This window comes from Salminus brasiliensis, chromosome 14 (assembly GCF_030463535.1).
Source record: "Salminus brasiliensis chromosome 14, fSalBra1.hap2, whole genome shotgun sequence".
Lineage (NCBI taxonomy): Eukaryota > Metazoa > Chordata > Actinopteri > Characiformes > Bryconidae > Salminus > Salminus brasiliensis.
In genome coordinates, this window is record NC_132891.1 from 32,678,870 (window position 1) to 32,696,652 (window position 17,783).

Sequence of the window (17,783 nt, forward strand, 5' to 3'; positions counted from 1 at the left end):
TTGAGGTTGAGGTTAGGGTTGGGTTGGGTGTAGATCTTGTGTATGTAATTGGAAGGCCTCAGTGAGAAACTCATCCCTGAAGGTGGCTTTACGGGTGATTTAATGAGCTGCAGGTCATGCTAACTGTCATGGACACGTTAAGCTGAAGAACTGGTTTGCCATTTTTCTCATTACTCTCACTCTCTCTTTTTTGTCTCTCTCTTACTTGTCTAGGAGCATATGGGGTCGTGCTCAAGTGCAGACACAAGGTAAGACGCAAGAAAACTCTTCAACTCTTGTCTCAGCAGCGGGTTTCACAGACCTCCACACATTAGGGTCGTCCTTATATGTTCTCTGGGCCATATCTGTACAAAAAAGCCCAGGACTTCCAAATTCCCCAGGGTCCTGTATTCCCAGGACCATATATATATATATATATATATATATATATATATATATATATTCGTATATTTCCAGGGCCTTATATTTACAAGGAACTCTTATTTGCCCATGGTTCCATGTTTTTCCCAGGGCTGAGGGGGCTGACGTGACTCCATTAGTCCTGGATGAGTCCTGGCAGGGTCTGAATTAACAAGAGGCCTGTGAATAGTGAGCTGGACTGGAACAGTGTACACAACCCTGTGGCCAAATATGGCCCAGTTGAGGAAATTGTGGTTCAGCAATGGCAATGCCAAGCATATTGTGGGCCAAAACTGGCCCGGCTATGCTCTGGGACACATGTACCCCCCCACCTCTACAACCTACCATGTGAAATGTTTGTAAGCATCTCAGTTTTGGACAAATCCTGGCCTAGAGTTTTCTGGTGCCCAGATTTGGGAGAAGTGCCCAGATTTTGCCTTCGTTTGTTGGCATTATGTGGGCCGGATAAAAGTAGTAAGAGTGGGCCAAAACTGGGCCATGACTATTCTGGTATCTAGGTAGCTTTTTGATTGGGCTGAAGATCTTACATAAGGTAAACTGTGATGGCACATGCCTATCCAAGTGTGTACTGTACTAAAGATCCTGCTTGGTATCTACCTTTCCTACAAGGCGGCACATACTGCAACTTTCTCGTACAAGCAGAGCTTCCAGCACAGCTTAGCGGACTTTGAAGGAACATATCTATTGTGGCAGTTTATTGCCAGCACTGTGTACTGTCGAAATTGATGGCCTACATTCACTCAGCTGTGAATTTGGGTCATTTAGGGATAACACGCTCGATTTAACCAAGTTTAAGCCTTGGTGGAGAGCAGGGGCTAGTGATGAGCTGACCTATATCTGTTGCTTGTTAGTAGGAAAGTATCGACGCACACCTGAGGAGCTTCGTTTTTGACAGGTGTTCTCATTCAACAAGTCAGATAAGCAGCACTTCATCATGATGGGGTGATTTAAGAATGATAGACAACAATGAAAAACATGCACGCTGTACATTTAGGGTAATTTAAGCTCCCTGGACAAAAATGGGTCACCTTGCATGTTTAAGGTGGTAGTAACGTCCGGCTCCTGCAGATGTCAGGCTATAAATACCTGTGGGTTGTGTGACGGGACTCATAGACTAAAAAGAAGGTGGTGCAGTGCAGTGAACGTCTTATTGGATGTGTGGAAAATGGGTCGCAAAGCAAAGACGGCATTTGGGCGTGGTGTCAAAGACCATAGTGTGAAGGAAGTAGCTGCTGAATCTGCAGGTGTATGGAAGCGTACGGTCATACTGGTCTACCAGCAGTGGCAGAAATGCCAGTCTTTAAGAGTAGGGAGGGGAGAAAGCGGCAAGTTGTGCTCACTCTGACTCCTGCTACTGATGGCAAAGCGGCATGTCTCGGGATTCCAACTCCAGGCCATTGTGGTGGCGCATTAATCTCTGAGAGCCTAGAATCGTAAGAGCTCTCTTACCCGCCTATATCTTCTTAAATGGAAGTTTATTTACTTTATTTACCAAAAAAATACTTTTAAATTAAATTCAAATCCAATGAATCAGTTCAGTGTCCGCTCGTCGATTCACACCCCCGAATCACACAATGACTAGAGAGAGTTCTTTGCCCGTGGTCAGATGAGCCTCGCGATTCGTTCAAGACAGGTTGTGCTCATGCAATGTGGCGTTCCTCCACCCCGCCGCACGGCTCCATGTTGACATGAGAGCTAATGGCAGAATGCCAGGAAAAGGGATGCGGTGTTATTTCTAGATGGCTTTTTTTAGTGTCTGAGCCTGTCGGTGGCTCTGCTTGTGTGAAGACGCCGCCTGTGTTCTGAAAATGACCTTCTCTACATCTGTCGCGCTTTAGACCGAAGTGTGAGGGGCTGGACAGGGACCGGAGTAAAAATATGAATATAAAGTCTCAGACCAGCTTTGATTCTCTGAAATAGGGGACTATTTAAGATGGGAAAGAGATGAATCGGCCAGTATTGACGACCCACAGGTTTTCATCATTGTCAGCATAATACATAATATTTGGCTATTTTTCCCCGCTATATTTAGCAGTATTTCACTAAAACTGTTATATAAAATTCAAACCTAAAATGTAAAGGTAAATTGTCTTCTGTTGATTGTTATCCGTCGTCAGCCCAGGTCAGGTCTTACAACATCGGGACTTTCACAGATCCCGCTGAACCTAGAGGCAGGGGGTGGAGCCTATCCCGGGCAGCTGTCGGAACCAAACTGGTGGCGGTGGGGAGGAAGAAGGGAGGGACATGACATCACTTCTAAAAGCAGCAAAAAAAAAATGTGTGTAATTAGAAGTCTTTTAATACAGGTGGAGAACAGCTGGTAATTGACTCTGCAGTCGAGTCTCTAGAGCTGGAGCTTTCATTTCACTTTGAGGAACCAGAGCTTTCCTACTTTCGTTTTGAATGTAAGCAAGTCTACAGTACGCTTGCTTAGAAAATGGACAAAAGCATGGCTTATCTGATCCAAATTTATATTTGCATGATGCTTTAAATAGGGCTGGGCAATATATTCTAAATTATTTATTAATAATATTCAGAAATTATTAAAAAAAAAAGGGGAAATCATTCTGGACTAATTCTGAAACTGCCACCCCCATGCTTAACAGCTGGTATGCAAGGTTTGGTCTTTGCTAAGAATGAACTACATTCTAACGTGGATTCAGCTGTCCACAGAACATCCTACCAACGTCTTCTAGCCTCTCCAGGGGCAGCCATGTCTCCCTTGCTATCCTGCCGTCCGCACCATTTCTTGTTCAGTGATTGCCTGGTAGATGCACATTGACATTACTCAATATAAGAGAGCCCTGTAGGTCCTTGTTGTTACCCTGGGATTCCTTCTGATAACAGTAACAGTAACAGTGCCATTACTAGCCTCCATCACTAGCCTGACTAATCAGCTCCCAGCTCCTTTAAACAGTGCAGTCAGAGAACGTTCAGAGAACTTCGGAGAATGTCCGCAGTGCTGCTGGCCATTAATGTACATTAATGGTGCCTTGGGGACACTAGATGGCGCTCTGAACATCGCAGTTTAAAGACTTGGAGCTAGATTTGGATTAAAATCCATTAAAATAGGCCTGGATCAGCCCTGATACTGATCCACTGGATCATATCGATATAGGCCTAGGTGGGCCTTTACTTTCCCCATTACTAGCCTCCTAACTCAAGTGCCGGGGTTGGGAGCCGAAGGCCACAGTCCAACATAGCTTGTGCGACATTTCTCAGCTCTGATACAACCACTGAACCTGGAAACGAACTGCTTAGTGAAATCAGGTGTGTTTAAGCAGGAAAGCCCGCAATCCGTCATCCATCAGCTCTCCAAAAAAAAAGCATTTTAGCTCGGTACTGGTACGAAAAAGGTTCCAGATTCCTTGTCAAACAGAAGCACGTACCCTTAGAATGCTAACAGAGGGCGTGTAAGCCTATGAATAACCACGGTGCTGCCACGGGCAGCGCGCTCGGTCCCAGCGCCTCAGGGCTCTTAGCTGCCGGGCGGAGCAGATGGCCTTGGCGGAATGTGCTCCAACTCCATTCTGTTAACATTGGACCGTACCCCAGCCCTCAGCGCAATGCTGGAGGGACCTGTTGGCTATATACTGTATCTGGACCATCTGGCTGTATAGCTTTGCGTTTTTACTGTGGGCATCAGCAGGTCATGATTTCTTCCTGTCCTGTTTTCGTCAACAGAGCTGATTATGTCACCTGCTTGTGCTGTTCATGCTCGTGCTGGTTGTGTCTGTGTGCTTATTGTAGGCCATTCATAAGAATGCAGGGGCGCAGTCAGAGTTAAGGGCATGACTGAGGATATATATATATATATATATATAGATATTTATATATAAAGAGAAAGTAAATTTTTCTGATTGTTTCCTGATCCGAGTCTCTTAATGCTGAGTATCAGCCGATACCGATCCGATCTTTGATCTTATATAAATAATCCAGCCCCACAGTTTAGATCAGACGAGCTGCTGATTAATACAGTCAGTAAAGTCTCTTTATGTTCAGTATCAGTTTCTATCATCAGACTTTCTGGACTGACTGATTTAGTTTAGTCGAGACTTTTCTTAAAATCACTGTTTTATAATGTTTAATATCTTATAATCCAGTCTGATCTCCTCCCTGACCAATCAGCTCCCAGCTCCTCTACAACGCTGCAGTCTGATCACTTCCTGTGTGTGTGTGGAGGGGTACACACTCTGGACTGATATACTGGTTTATAGTGGGTGAATGTGCTGTGTGTGTTTGGTGTGTCTATAGTGTGTGTTAGCGTTAGCGTTAGCCTCCAGTCAGTTCTGAATGGGTTCTTCAGTGCTGGTTTATAAACAGAGAAAGGCGAGTGAGCGGTTCTCCCGGTTCTCCCGCTGGTAAAACAGAGCGTTTCAGTGAGAGTTTTATAAAGGGTCAGATATTATGGTCTGTTTTAATGTTTTTGCAGAACCTCAACTCTTTTATTTACCTTCTGAGAATGTCCGCACTGCTGCCGGCCATTAATGCACATTATTGTGGGGTACCTCGAGGACACCAGATGGCGCTTTTAACACAGTGGTTGAAACAAAGACTAGACAAATGGATGAATTAGCTGAGCTAGAGGACTCCCCCATCACTTGCAAAGCTCCCGACGCTAGGAAGGTCAGGACAAGCCTCCTCCGATAAATGTGAAGCCAGACACCACCTCATGCAACATCGCTAGGCAGCCAAGGCGCTGGATCCCCTGCTCAGACACATCAGCTGACAGACACCTATGCTGGCATCACAATGTGATGAGGGGATCGTCATCATCTACCCACCTAGAAAGAGCTTAGCCAGTTGTGTTCTCTCAGGCTCAGGCTGCTGATGGCGAAGCAGCACAACCCAGGATTCCAACTCGCGCTCCTTGGGTCATAGTGTCATAGCATCTTAGTCTTAGTCTTAGTCTAAGCCGCTCAGAGGCACAGCTATTGCAGCCTCAACATGCAAAGTAGGTCTCGCTATACTGGGCTGTGTGGGATTTTATGGCTGTCCTGGAAAAGCCTCGTTAGAGCTCCGAAAACTTGCAGGCAGACTAAATTAATAAAGGTGTGGACACGTCTCAGAAAGTACTCTGACAAGAAGTACAGTCCAGTCTATATTTAATAGTGGTGTCCTCTTTTTTTGGTCCATTAAAGTGATGTGTGGCGTTTTCGCCTTCAAGAGCGATTCGGAATGAATGAAGACACATCCCTGAACCTCTCTCTCTCTCTCTCTCTCTCTTACTCTCTCTCTCTCGCTATGTGAGAGATTAGCAGAGTGATGTTGGCGCAACTTAAATTAAAGGTGACCTTGGAGCCTCCTCGCTGGAGCACAATCAGATAAAGATGGACAGATGAAGTTCTGTGTGCGTCAAGGTTTTTTGTGTGAGGCTCAAGCTCTCACACTGTGAAAAGACATCCGAGGCCAGTAAATGGCAAACCGCCCAACGGTCGAAGAACAAATGTACAAGCAATGGCAGTCCTAGCTTTCCCAGAGCTTTCCCAGTCATCTGCTGTTGATCATGTTCACCCAGCAGTCCTTCTCTTGTGTTGTGTTCCCTGAATGGGTTGCTGACCTCACCTTTAGGATTTAGCTTCTTTCTCCTTTTTCTTGAGGCAGAGCTGCCTGTCATCAGAAGGCTTTCAGATAACCACAGGGTCCTCCTTGGACCACCAACCGCTCAGATCGGTCAAGGCCTGGACCGCACAAGACCTCTAAAGGTGTCCTTTGGTATCTGGCTCCAAAATGTCACCAGCAGATCTTTTACGCCAATCCAATGTAAGCCTTCCAATGTAAGTACCTCATCCCAGCTGTTAAGCTTGGGGGTGGTAGTATCAGGACGGGTACAGGGCATCTACCCACTACATAGGACCTACCATACCTACCATAGGAACACCCCACAAGACCTGCCTGTCATTTTGGAGATGCTCTGACCCACAATTTGGCCCCTGCCTCAGACACATCACCTTCAAGAACCGACTGTTCACTTGCTGCCTAATATGTACGTCGATCAGCCATAACATTAAAACCACTGACAGGTGAAGTGAATGTCATTGATGATCTGGTACAGGGGTATCTGTCAAGGGGTGGGATATGTACAGCAGAGAGCAAGTCAGCTTTGGGGGGTCCTTTGGGGTGTTCCCGGTATGCAGTGGTCAGAACCTCACACAACCATCACAACTGCACCAAGTGCAAAGACAATCGGTGTCCAGGGCATGGGACAGTCATGGGTGCCCAGGGCTCATTGATGCCCGTGGAGGCCATGCCTCGTAACTTACAGGATGCTAATGTCAGAGTTCCTGTGCAGTCCATGCCTCGACGGGTCAGAGCTGTGTTTTGGCAGCAGGAGGGACCTATATTGGACAGGTGGTTTTGGTGTTAGGGGTGATCGGTGTGGATCCCATCCCTTGAAAAGTGCTATTCAGTGTTGTTCAATTTACCTGTCAGTGGTTTCAATGTTATGGCTGATTAGCGTACGTCGCAACAGAATGGTGTTATTTGCGTGTGTATGTTTGTATGTGTGTGTGTGTGTGTGTGTGTGAACCCAGTAGAAAGAGACTAGAGAGTGTCTGGGAAAAGAAAGAGCCTCGGTGCATCAGAGCCTGTAATTACTGAGCTTTATAATTCGCACACTGACTGATCCACAGCCAACAGCGCAAACAGCTGCGCACAACAGGGCCTTCCATTCCCAACCAATACCACCGGAGGCCTTATTCACCCACCCGAATCGCAGCAAAACACCTATTGCTACATCTGTATTCATGGGCTCTGAATGACGTGGCTGCGACTACAGCTCCTTTTTTTGGCTTCAGAAATCATCAACAAACATTGAACGTGCCTGCTGCTGTCACGAGACCCCACTGAGCCTGCGGTTTGGGTTCCTCTATTAAATAAGTAGAAGGCAAAACATCAGCAACAGCATAAGATCTCCTGATTAGGTCGGTCTGTGGTTTTAGAACTGCTGCATGCATCAAAAATGACTCATTTTAGAGAGTCTGTAAACAACAACAATAACACAAACAACATCAACAACCATAATAATAATCGCTGTTTAGGAACGGCTGAAACTGCATAGGAACTAGTAGGAGATCAGTCAATTAACAGCCTGGTTATAAAAAGCCCAGTGATTTGAGCATGAGTGGGGGGGATTACATTACCCCTCCGCCCTCCCCGCCCACTTTACTCTGGTAGGTTGCACCCAGATGCCTTGTGGGCACCATAACCCACCTGTTCGTCGCTCCCCCTAGCACTAGCAATGCTCGCGAAGCCAGGAGGGTACGCACTTAGCACAGGTCTCTTCCGATACATGTAAAGCCAGCCACCGCCTCTTTTCAAACTGCAGCCGATGTGGCATCACCAGGCATCTGACACGGCTGCCCAGCTCCACCACACCGGCTAAAAGACGCCTGTGATGGGGAGGACAGAGCGCCCTCTACCTCTATTTTACTCCTGCAAAGGCCAGGAAGGTCTTCTCACAGTCATGGTTTTAGCCAAAGCTTCTGAAACTTGGCTGTAAACGGGCCATTTCCAAAACCCCACAGTTGTTACATCACAGTCTTGACCACGCCCCTTAAAACTGACATAAACCCCGCCTACTACAGAAGCCCAAGTCAAAACTGGAGAAACGGTACAGCGTGACAGCGGCTTCAGGAGAATACGCTGTTGTTGATACTGGAGAGCAGCTCATCACCACCACCATCTCCTACAGGAACCAGCCCCTGTAGCCGCAGCCTTTCCTGTGCCAGTGTCCGCCGAGGTCACAAAACTTCATGAGCGAGGAAGCGAAAGCAAAGGAAGTGAGCAGCTATCCATCCTAGGCTAAAAGCTAATGCTAGCCAGCAAGCTTTTACCATCTCTTCTCTCCAACATCGGCTCAGACTAGCGCTAACCACAGTCTCTTCACCTAGCTAACCACGCACTGCACCAAAATGACAGGCACTGAGAGGAGTTGCTATGCTATGCTAAGCTACGTGGCTCCTGTGAGCCATACTGGTGGTGTACACCAGCTAATCAGAGCAGTTTGTTATAGAAAATATGTGAAATAAAAGTAATAAGCATCTTTAAGGAAGTTATTTAAAAAAATAAAAAAAAAATAACAGGGTGGTAAATGCATTTTTCACCCCAACCAAAGTCAAATACTTACTATTTATACGTCAAATATCAAGTTAAATGCTCAATAAATGCATTCTGTGGCAATTTGAGACTTAATGAAGGCGTGACTCACACATGGCTGGACTTCTACGAGTAATCTTGGGTCTTCTTATCGATGACCGGACATTTTTTTTTGAGCATCGTATTTGAAGCCTTGGAGTCTGAGGGCTTGGGGATGACTCAGCGTCTTGTGAGCAGGCAGGCATATACATGGCCCAGTTGGGAGCTTTAGGCCAATGCAGTTGATTTCATCAAGTGTAAAAACTTGAGAGGAATGGTGAGACTTTTTAGAGGTGCACTCCGTTCAACTTTCCGTCGCCTAGCTGACTTGGGTGAAGTCGAGCTCCATGTTTAAGCCTGGCTATAGCTAATGTATTCCGTTAAGTAATATGGCTGTCAAGCACAGTCATATCCAGTGATATTTGGCAAATGGCCATTCTAAGGATGAATCACCATGATGTCTATAAACTGTGCAAAGAGGTCAGATCTGAATTCTGCACCAAAGTATATGCACAGATCAGCCCTATCATTAACACCGCCTTCGTGTCTATTATATCAGCTCCACTTCCCATATATTAAATTCCAGACTGTATCCATCTGGTTCTCTGCATGCTTTGTTAATAGACTCCTTTCCCCCTGTTTGTTCTTCAAAGCTCAGGACCACCCCACAGGACTGACCACCACAGAGCAGGAAGTGTTTGGGTGGTGGGTCACTGAGAATAGTCCACCAACCAGCCAGCAGCGTCCTGTGGGCAGCAGCTGAGCTTCCGTCTCTGACTGTGACTGGACTTGTGCTTCACACAAGGCAGGTTGGACCCATGGATTTGTGTTGTGCTGTTGATGCCAGATTCTGACCCTACCATCTGTGAGCCTCAGCAGAAATCCAAATTAATCAGATCACGTCTTCAACTGAGCAGCGTCGGCGAGCCTGTGCTGAGCCACTGCAGCCTCAGCTTTCTGTTCTTGGCTGAAAGAAATCCAGCTCAGTTCGGTTCTTCTGCTGTTGTAGCCCGTCTGCATCAAGGTTGGACATGGTGTTGTGCAATGCCTGGAGATCAGCCGTTGTAGCAATCCTCAAACCTCCCATTCTGACACCAGCAATCACGGCAAGCTCGAAAATACAGAGATCATTTTTTTTACCCGTTCTGATGGTTGATGAGAACAGTACCTGAAGCTGCTGCACTGTAGGATTTTCACTGCTGCCACACGACTGGATGATTAGATAAACTCGTTAATGCAATTTATGGAATTCCCAGGCCTTGGGTTTGGCCAGAACCTCAGGGTTTTACGTTCTCCTGCTATGCTCTGTGCCTGGATACGAAGAACCTGTACGAATACGATCATCATCCGCAGCATTCTAACCTGTGTATATCGTGTAAGTGCTGATACGGAACTGCAAATTTCTCTTTCTCGCTCTCTCTGTAGCCCCCCTATCCCCCCCCCCCCCCCCTTACCCCTGCCTGAGCATTAAAAAAGCGGCACTGAGTCACCGAGAGCACTCCGGCTCTTGTCTTACTCTACCTGCCAGGGCTAATTGAGTGGTGTAGCATTGAGCAGGGCTCGTCAGCTCTCTTCGGGGGGACGCGTTGTGGCAGAGAGATAATTGTAAATGCAAAGATTAATGGATGACCTACAACAGCGGCATCCAGCATTGCTGTGCCATGCACACATCAGAGAGACGATGGGATACAGTACGATGGATTATGTGCAGGTGAGAGAGAGAGAACAGTGGAACGGGCCTGCAGTGCACGCTAGGAACGCTCAGGAAGCGGGATTTTTATCCTGGTACATTTGGTGTGAGAATCCCTTTAGTCATGTTTTTGCACGGAATTGGCAAAACATGCAAATTTAGGCCAATTTCAAATGATGCAGTGAGTGATTATGGAGGGTTTTTTGAGTCAACTCAACTTAGTTTAGTCAAAAGTTCTCCTAACTCACATTTCTACATCTGCATCTCAGCTTGACAGTACATATTAAGTCCCTTTAGTACATTAGCAAATTAGCTGCAGCTAAAATTGATTAAATACTATGTAAGATGTTTAGTCTGTGGCTCCGCCCCCTCAATTTGATCTTATGAGGGCCCTATTTTAGCAATCTTAGGTGAGCTTAGGCACAGTACAGCTTGATTTAGGGCGTGTCGGGGTGTCTTTGCTATTGTAACGACGGGAAAAGTTCGGCTTGCACGTCTCAGGACAGGCAAAAGGCTTGTACGAAGCCTCTTAATTAATCATGGGTGTGTTTTTTTGGGCGTAAGGTGCAGTAATAAACCAATCAGAGTGTCTCTCGCCGTTCCCTTTAAGAGCCAGGTGCGGTCTGACTGACTTTGGCGGGTTGCTATTGCAGTGGTGTCAAGCATTGGTGGGGATACGAGCGCCGGGCTGCACGCGCCTGTGTTGGCAATTCACTGCCAAGATAGCAACGAACGTCTGACTGCTGATGAACGTCTGCCCAGGTTGTTTTCAGTCAGTGGAGCTCCTGTGTTTTTCGTACGCCAGAAATTGTCCTGAACACTCCTCATTTTGAGACCACCAAGACAAATTTGTAAGCATCGTTGGTATTTAAACGACGTATGCGGAAGGCATGAAAATAGACTGCTGGCAGGGTGTAGGATAGCAATGAGCATCGCAACGCACCTTTCATCTCCTCACACTTGATGAGCAGCAGTTAGACCATAGGGCCGGTCTAGAGCTGTAAAATATACACAACATAAAAAGTTTACACAGAGTAAATTTACCTTGGTAACATGTTTTGGCGCAACTGTCTAACTGACTACCTGCTTGTCAAAAGACTGAATCCCATCAACACCACAGTCCTCTATGGTCCATGTTTTCTGTCATAGGTTGCTCACAAAAAGCAACAGGGTTGTCTAATTTCACAGTTCATGGGTTGGGAAGCAGTGCAGATGTCCTAATGCTTGTGCAGGAGTACTGAAAAAGTGTCTCTGTAAGCCAGAGATTCAGGGAATGGTTTCTGAAATGTATTCAGTCATGTTTTAAAAACTCTTCATTATCAATTATAAAATGAAGTTGGGAGCGAGGTCCAGAGATAACGGAAGATCAGTGGACCAAAATACTTCAAATCGATATGTGTGAATCACAGCCTCCTTCAGGTCGAGTTCATTGTCGTCACCGGTGCAAGATCAAACTTAATAAGTGCTTTTCGGCCATGGACTGGATAGACACACGACAGAAATCTGACACATCGACACATCATCGTTTTGAAAAACCCTCTTCATACATGGTGCTACCGCTGTACTGCCCAACCCTAATGACAGGTCCAATGATAAGCCTTTAACTTATGACTTCCTAACACGTGATGAGCAGCAGTTAGACCGTAGGGCCGGTCTAGAGCTGTAGACAAGCAGTGTAGTGCATGTCAAGTATTGTGGTCTCCATACTGGCTTTTGTGTTTAGTAGCGTCTAAACTTAGAGCTATCTTCTGGATCCTAATCTGTACTAGCTAACTAAACTAGCTAAGGGTATTTTCTGAGTAAACAGTGAAGCACTTTTGTAAGTCGCTTTGGTGATGAACATTTGCTAAACGCCTTCAGTGTACCCTAAATGACCCTACATTAAAACACAGTTCTGAGGAAATGTTCCTTACATGGTTTTACAGCTCCAGAGTGGAGCAACTGTCTAACTGCCAGCTTGTCAAAAGACTCAGGAGATCATTTTTTTAATTTTAACATTGGCACTAATTGGACGTTATGGGAAAACCTGGCAAACTTGACCTATCACAGTCACGGTCAAGTAGCACAGCTAGTGTCTTTCTATGGTTACTGTTGCTACCATCACTTGTTTCTTCATCTACTGTTTACTGTGCTTCACTTATTTTATGCATGAATGGGGTGGCTTGTCAGTTATGATTTGGATATGGTTTCAGGGGGGCTTAATGTCATGTGAAAATTGATGGGCGAAAATTGCTCACCTCCAGAGGTTTGAGGCTGTTGGACTACAGAGGTGCAATCTACACTAGGGATGAGGGCTGTCTAGACTGGAATTGATTCCACTTCCTTTGCTCTCCAAAGCATCCTCTTATTACCAGTCATGCATCTGTGTTCCTTCGCCGGCATGCTCCGACAGTCACAGCTGTGGGGAGAAAAGAGGTCAGAGCATCTGGAGGTAATACTGCTGATCCCACTGACTCCTGCCCTGAGTCAGTGTCATTAAAGGAATGCTAACAGCCTGTTCCAGTCCATGCTCGATCTGCTGCTTCTGTATCGTACTGTAGATCACCACAGTCAATAGTGTTAGCGACTCTTCCCTTTTTATCCCAATCAGGTACTGCTAATGAACCCTCCCGTCCGTAGCGCCTCATAGCACTAGCAATGCTCCCAAAACTAGGAAGGTAAGCACTTAACTTAAGTAACACACATATCCTCTGATACATGAAACGCCACCTATTTTTGAACTGACCGGGCAGCCGGCGTGCTCAGAGGTCCCCAGCTAACAGACGCCTGGATCGGCCAATATCACTTCAAGAGTGATGAGGGATTATAGAGCGAAACCTACCCACCCTGTGAGAGCACAGCCAGTCGTGCTCTCTCAGACTCTGGCCACTGATGGCAAAGCGGCATGGCCATAGTGGCACCACATTAGACCGGCTTGGTACATGTTTACCTGAACTTAATATAGCGAATGGGGCTCCCACGGGTCCAGCAGGACTTAAACTCTGTCATTATGAGCCAGAGTGAGCACAATGGCTGGTCAGAACTTTGAAAAGAGAAGCATGTTTCAGGAGGGTTCACGTTCTCATATTCAGATTTCTTTCTTCAATACGTTTCTAACCTGGCTTAAAAATAAAGGTTGGCTTGAGTAAAAAAGTTAGGATCTAGAGCATGTTGATTTCTATGCGTATGCTGGAACTGCTGTGAGAGTTACATTGTAAGTGGCAATCATCGGGGACCAAGCACTATTTTGTTGCTGTCAGGAAAGAAAAAAAAAACATTTTGAATTTCTGACAGAATTTAAATCTGCTTGTTTTTTACATTGTCTCAAATTTTCATGATGATTGGACTAATAGAAATGTGCCAAAATTACTTGGAATAACATCTTTTTTATCTTATTTATTTATTTATTTTAAGTTATTTATATAACTTTTTAAAGAACATCTTTTTGGCATAACAGTTTTGACAATTTGCATTCATGGAGCCAGTAAAACACACATTTTGGGTAATGTTCTTAGACTGGTCTTATTTATGATATGTGTGTAGTCATACCTTGAATTTGAGTTTGTTCAACTCAGTTAACTAAATAATTTCACATCAGTTACAACTTAAAAAAAAAAAGTATTTTAGTGTCAGAGTGCAGCAGAATTTATGGGTTTTCTTCTTGAAATGATGATGGCTCTGGAGACCATTGCAGGTGTCTGGTTTCTAAAATTCTGGCTTTCACATCTGCACGGTTTGGGTTTTTAGGTTTAAAATGCTCAGTTGAAATGGGAACACGTAATTTACATTCCTAAAAATTAAGGAGTTATAAAGGGTTCTTTGAATTCTTAGAATTTTTCGCTTCCATATATATATATATATATATATATATATATATATATATTTTTTTTTTTTTTTTTTGAGTTTCAGCTTGTTTAAACCTTCTGACCATTCTTTTTTTTTCTTTCTATGGCCTCGTTTAAAGAAACTTTGCACCTTTATTTTTAAGAGTGTAGATCAGCAGGCTAGCATCCAGGCCAGGCCTGGATAACCAGGTTATAGGGCTGCAGCTGTACGGCAGCAGACTTGTGCTGCAAGCCTGTGTTGATTATAGATCTATGCCATCAAATGGAGTACTTTTTGACCCATGTTAATGACACATATGTATAAGGATGGCAAAGACTAAATCAAATGTCCTGCTTCTTAACCGTTTCGTAATATTTAAAAGAAAATGCCAGTTTTAAAGAGTGATGCACTCGCGCAGCTCTGCTGTGCAAAACCTTTCTCTTAAGTTCACAAGCACCGAGCTGACGACGGGATAATTATGTCTGTCAAACCTGCCATGATGTCACTCATCATGGTTTTATCTTCCAGTGTTTTCCTACTTGTCTTAACTTGTCAAATTAAAGTGTTAAATGAATGGATGTCCCAAACTGTCTTGTTTACCCAGTTAGCAGCTTATTATTTTTTTCCCCCACAAGCAAATGACTTCATTTCTCTGGAAGACTACAGCTGTACTCAGATTAGACCACGAACCACAGGCCTCAAATCGCAGTGACTAAAGACTGTTGGAGAGTTTTTCTTACAGAAGAGTCGTCAAGTCAGAGGTGTGATCTACTGCCACTGTGTTTTTGACGGTTAAGGTGGTTAATCCAGTAAATGTACATCTTTAAAGACCTTAAAAGACCTAAAATCTTTAAAAATCTATAGAAATTAGGGGACTAAGGTGCTGTCACCATGATCAGCGATCTCTGATTCTGGTTCAAATCCCAGTCAAGCTGCTAGTCATCGGCAGACGAGGCCCAGAGAGAGCACAATTGGCCTTACTCTCTCCAGGGTGGGTAGATAGAGCTCCCCATCACCTCGTTGCGGTTCTGGCCATCAGTGGTGTCTGCAGGCTGGTGCGTTGGAGTCGGGGATATTGCTTCGGCAGCAGTTTGAAAAATGAGCATGCATCTGTGCTAGTCCCCTCTCACTGGTGACGGGGACATTGTGTGCGATTTGGGGGGGGGGGTTACGTACGGGTTGAGTAATTGGTGGCCCAAATTGGGTCGGATAAAATATATAATAAATAATTAATAATAAATAATAAAAAATGATAAAAGGGTCATATAGGCAAGTACGGCTGTTTACTGGTCTTCGGCTAAAAATTTAAGCCCTCCTTAAAATTTATATTCATCCGTTTGGGCAGCCAGGTCCTGAGGGGAGGTACGGGATATGTGCCCTCTCCTCCCTCAGACAGTCTGATGGTTCGAATAATTCAGACAATTATACATCGAGGCTTGCCTTTAGCTTAGCCACTGTTCGTCCTAGCTCTTCTAACAGTGTCCTTGACTGCAGACATGTGTGCTGAGAATCTCATCAACCAGTGTTAGCCTCATTAGCTGGCATGTCCGTGCATGCCGTCTTTCAGCGGGACGTGGAGCGAGTGCCTTATTTGTCTTAATGGTGCACTGGAATGGAATCCTGTGTTGTTTGTCTTGGAACAGCTGAATAATTAGAGTTCGGTACATGGAAGTGACAAACCGTGAACCCCAAACACAGCTTTTCCACCTTCAAAAGAACATCCAGCGGAACCGAAACAGAGCTGGAAAACAGGCCAATTCCAAAACCCCAAAACTGTTACATCACAGTCTTGACTCGTTATATTTACACCCCCAAATGTTACATTCATCCAGTCCAGTGGTGAAGGCTGTTTGCTCTACAATGGTAAATATCTCACCAAACCTACTCTAAAGGACTTTGTTTATATGGTAACTATCAAGAATTCTGACAGATCTGTGAAATATGAGGTAAACATGATACATGGATGAATAATGATTAGCTTATTTTAGCTAATCTGACTCTGTAGTTAAGGGCCTCCAGTGTGGCTTTTTTTCCCTCTCTACCTCCACAGACGAGGCTCAGCCTGACCCTAACCCATTTGCCGGTGGTGCAGAAGGTACAGAAGGCGTCGCTGTGAAGTGTTTGGATTGTTAGCTCATTTCCACACTAGCAAACAGTGTCACCATCACTGTGTGGTAAATATTTAAAGCCCTCTCAGAAAAGTGCCAGGGGGCATCTCAAAAACCACCATGCGCCCAAGCACAGCATATTGCCGTGTTTCCATGTTGCGCTTTACCGAGTTTTTTTATCATGTGAACAGTACATTTTAAGGAGAGATACATTCATGCCCATTAAACCTGGGTTGGTATTTGCTTTGTTGGGAGCAAATACCAGCCCCAGCTCTTCTTCAGCTTCTGCCGTGATCTTCTAAAGTTTTATTATAATTAAAGTGTGCTCTCGTTCAGTGTTGGCTGGCATTTAAAAACTTAAGCCATAATCTATTTTGTTTGATTTTCCGCCGGCATTGTGCGCCTCCGAGTGCTGAAACGGCACAATCAGATCCTCTAAAAAGGCCCAAAAAAGTGGAGAAAGCTGAGAAAGGAGCCAAAGGAGGCAGTAGGATACACCAGTAATCACAGCTCTATTGTGTTTAGGCCGAAAGATGAATGAGTACCTTACTGTTAGTGATAGTGGAAGTGTGTGAAATTAGCTTTGTAGACCTAATCAAGCGCAATGTGTCGAGAAACAAGACGTTTCACAGGCAGTGTAGGACACCTAAACGCTTTCCAGATCTGTTACTGAATAATTTACCCCTTATTTATTTCTCAAATACAACATAGTTGCTCATAGTAATTATTGATTTATTAATTTCATTTTCTAATAAATTGATTTAATACCTTTTTTTTACTTTCTAAAAGGTTAATTTGGGTAAATTTGGTCGTTTATCAGTGCTATCAGTCAAGCCAACCAGCTAATATTTAGTTTTCATCTGAAGTAAATGTAGAATGTTGATTTTCATGGACTGCTGTAACCGCTGTAAGAGCTTGTCTTCAAACTACATTGCAAGTGGCAATCGCCGGGGACCAAGCACTATGTGCCATTATGGAGAGACAGTAGTGCAAAATGATAGCAGTGCTTTTAAGATGGCCTGTAACCATAATTAACGCAGAGTCTCTTTTTGGACATGACTTGACTTCACTTAGTTAAATTTTGCAATTTAATTGTTGGATGAGTACCTTACTGTTAGCGATAGTGGAAGTGTGTGAAATTAGCTTTGTAGACGTAATCAATCACAATTTTTCGAGAAACAAGGTGTTTCACAGACAGTGTAGGACAACTAAATGTTTTCCATACCTTTTCCTGAATAATTCACCGTCCTTCTCAAACACTGCACAGTTGCTCACAGTCATTATTCACTTATTCATTTCATTTTCTAACACATTGATTTATTCCTTTAATAACTTTCTAAAAGGTTCATTTGGGTAAATTTATCAGTGCCATCAGTCAAGACAACCAGCTAATATTTAGTTTTCATCTGAAGTAAATGTAGAACGTAGATTTTTATGGACTGCTGTCAGAGTTTGTCTTCAAACTACATTGCAAGTGGCAATCGGCGGGGACCAAGCACTATGTGCCTTTATGGAGAGACAGTAGTGCAAAATGATAATAGTGCTTTTTTTACGATTGAGTCTTAAAAGGAGGATTTTTGAGCATTAATTGTTGAATTTTGCAATTTAAATGATGAATGAGTGCC

The 17,783-nt window shown here is 44.4% G+C and overlaps 1 protein-coding gene across 5 annotated transcripts in view; it reads left to right on the top strand.

Moving 5' to 3' along the window:
• LOC140576753 (cyclin-dependent kinase-like 5) overlaps positions 1 to 17,783 on the top strand; it is a 94,929-nt gene that overhangs the window by 21,822 nt on the left and 55,324 nt on the right. For 4 of the 5 annotated variants that reach the window (XM_072696334.1, XM_072696333.1, XM_072696336.1 and 1 more), the window contains one exon: positions 214 to 248. The exons of the other annotated variant lie outside the window; for it this stretch is intronic. In XM_072696334.1, coding sequence (XP_072552435.1) covers positions 214 to 248 — 35 coding nt within the window. The remainder of the gene's footprint in view (positions 1 to 213; positions 249 to 17,783) is intronic. 5 annotated transcript variants of the gene reach the window in all.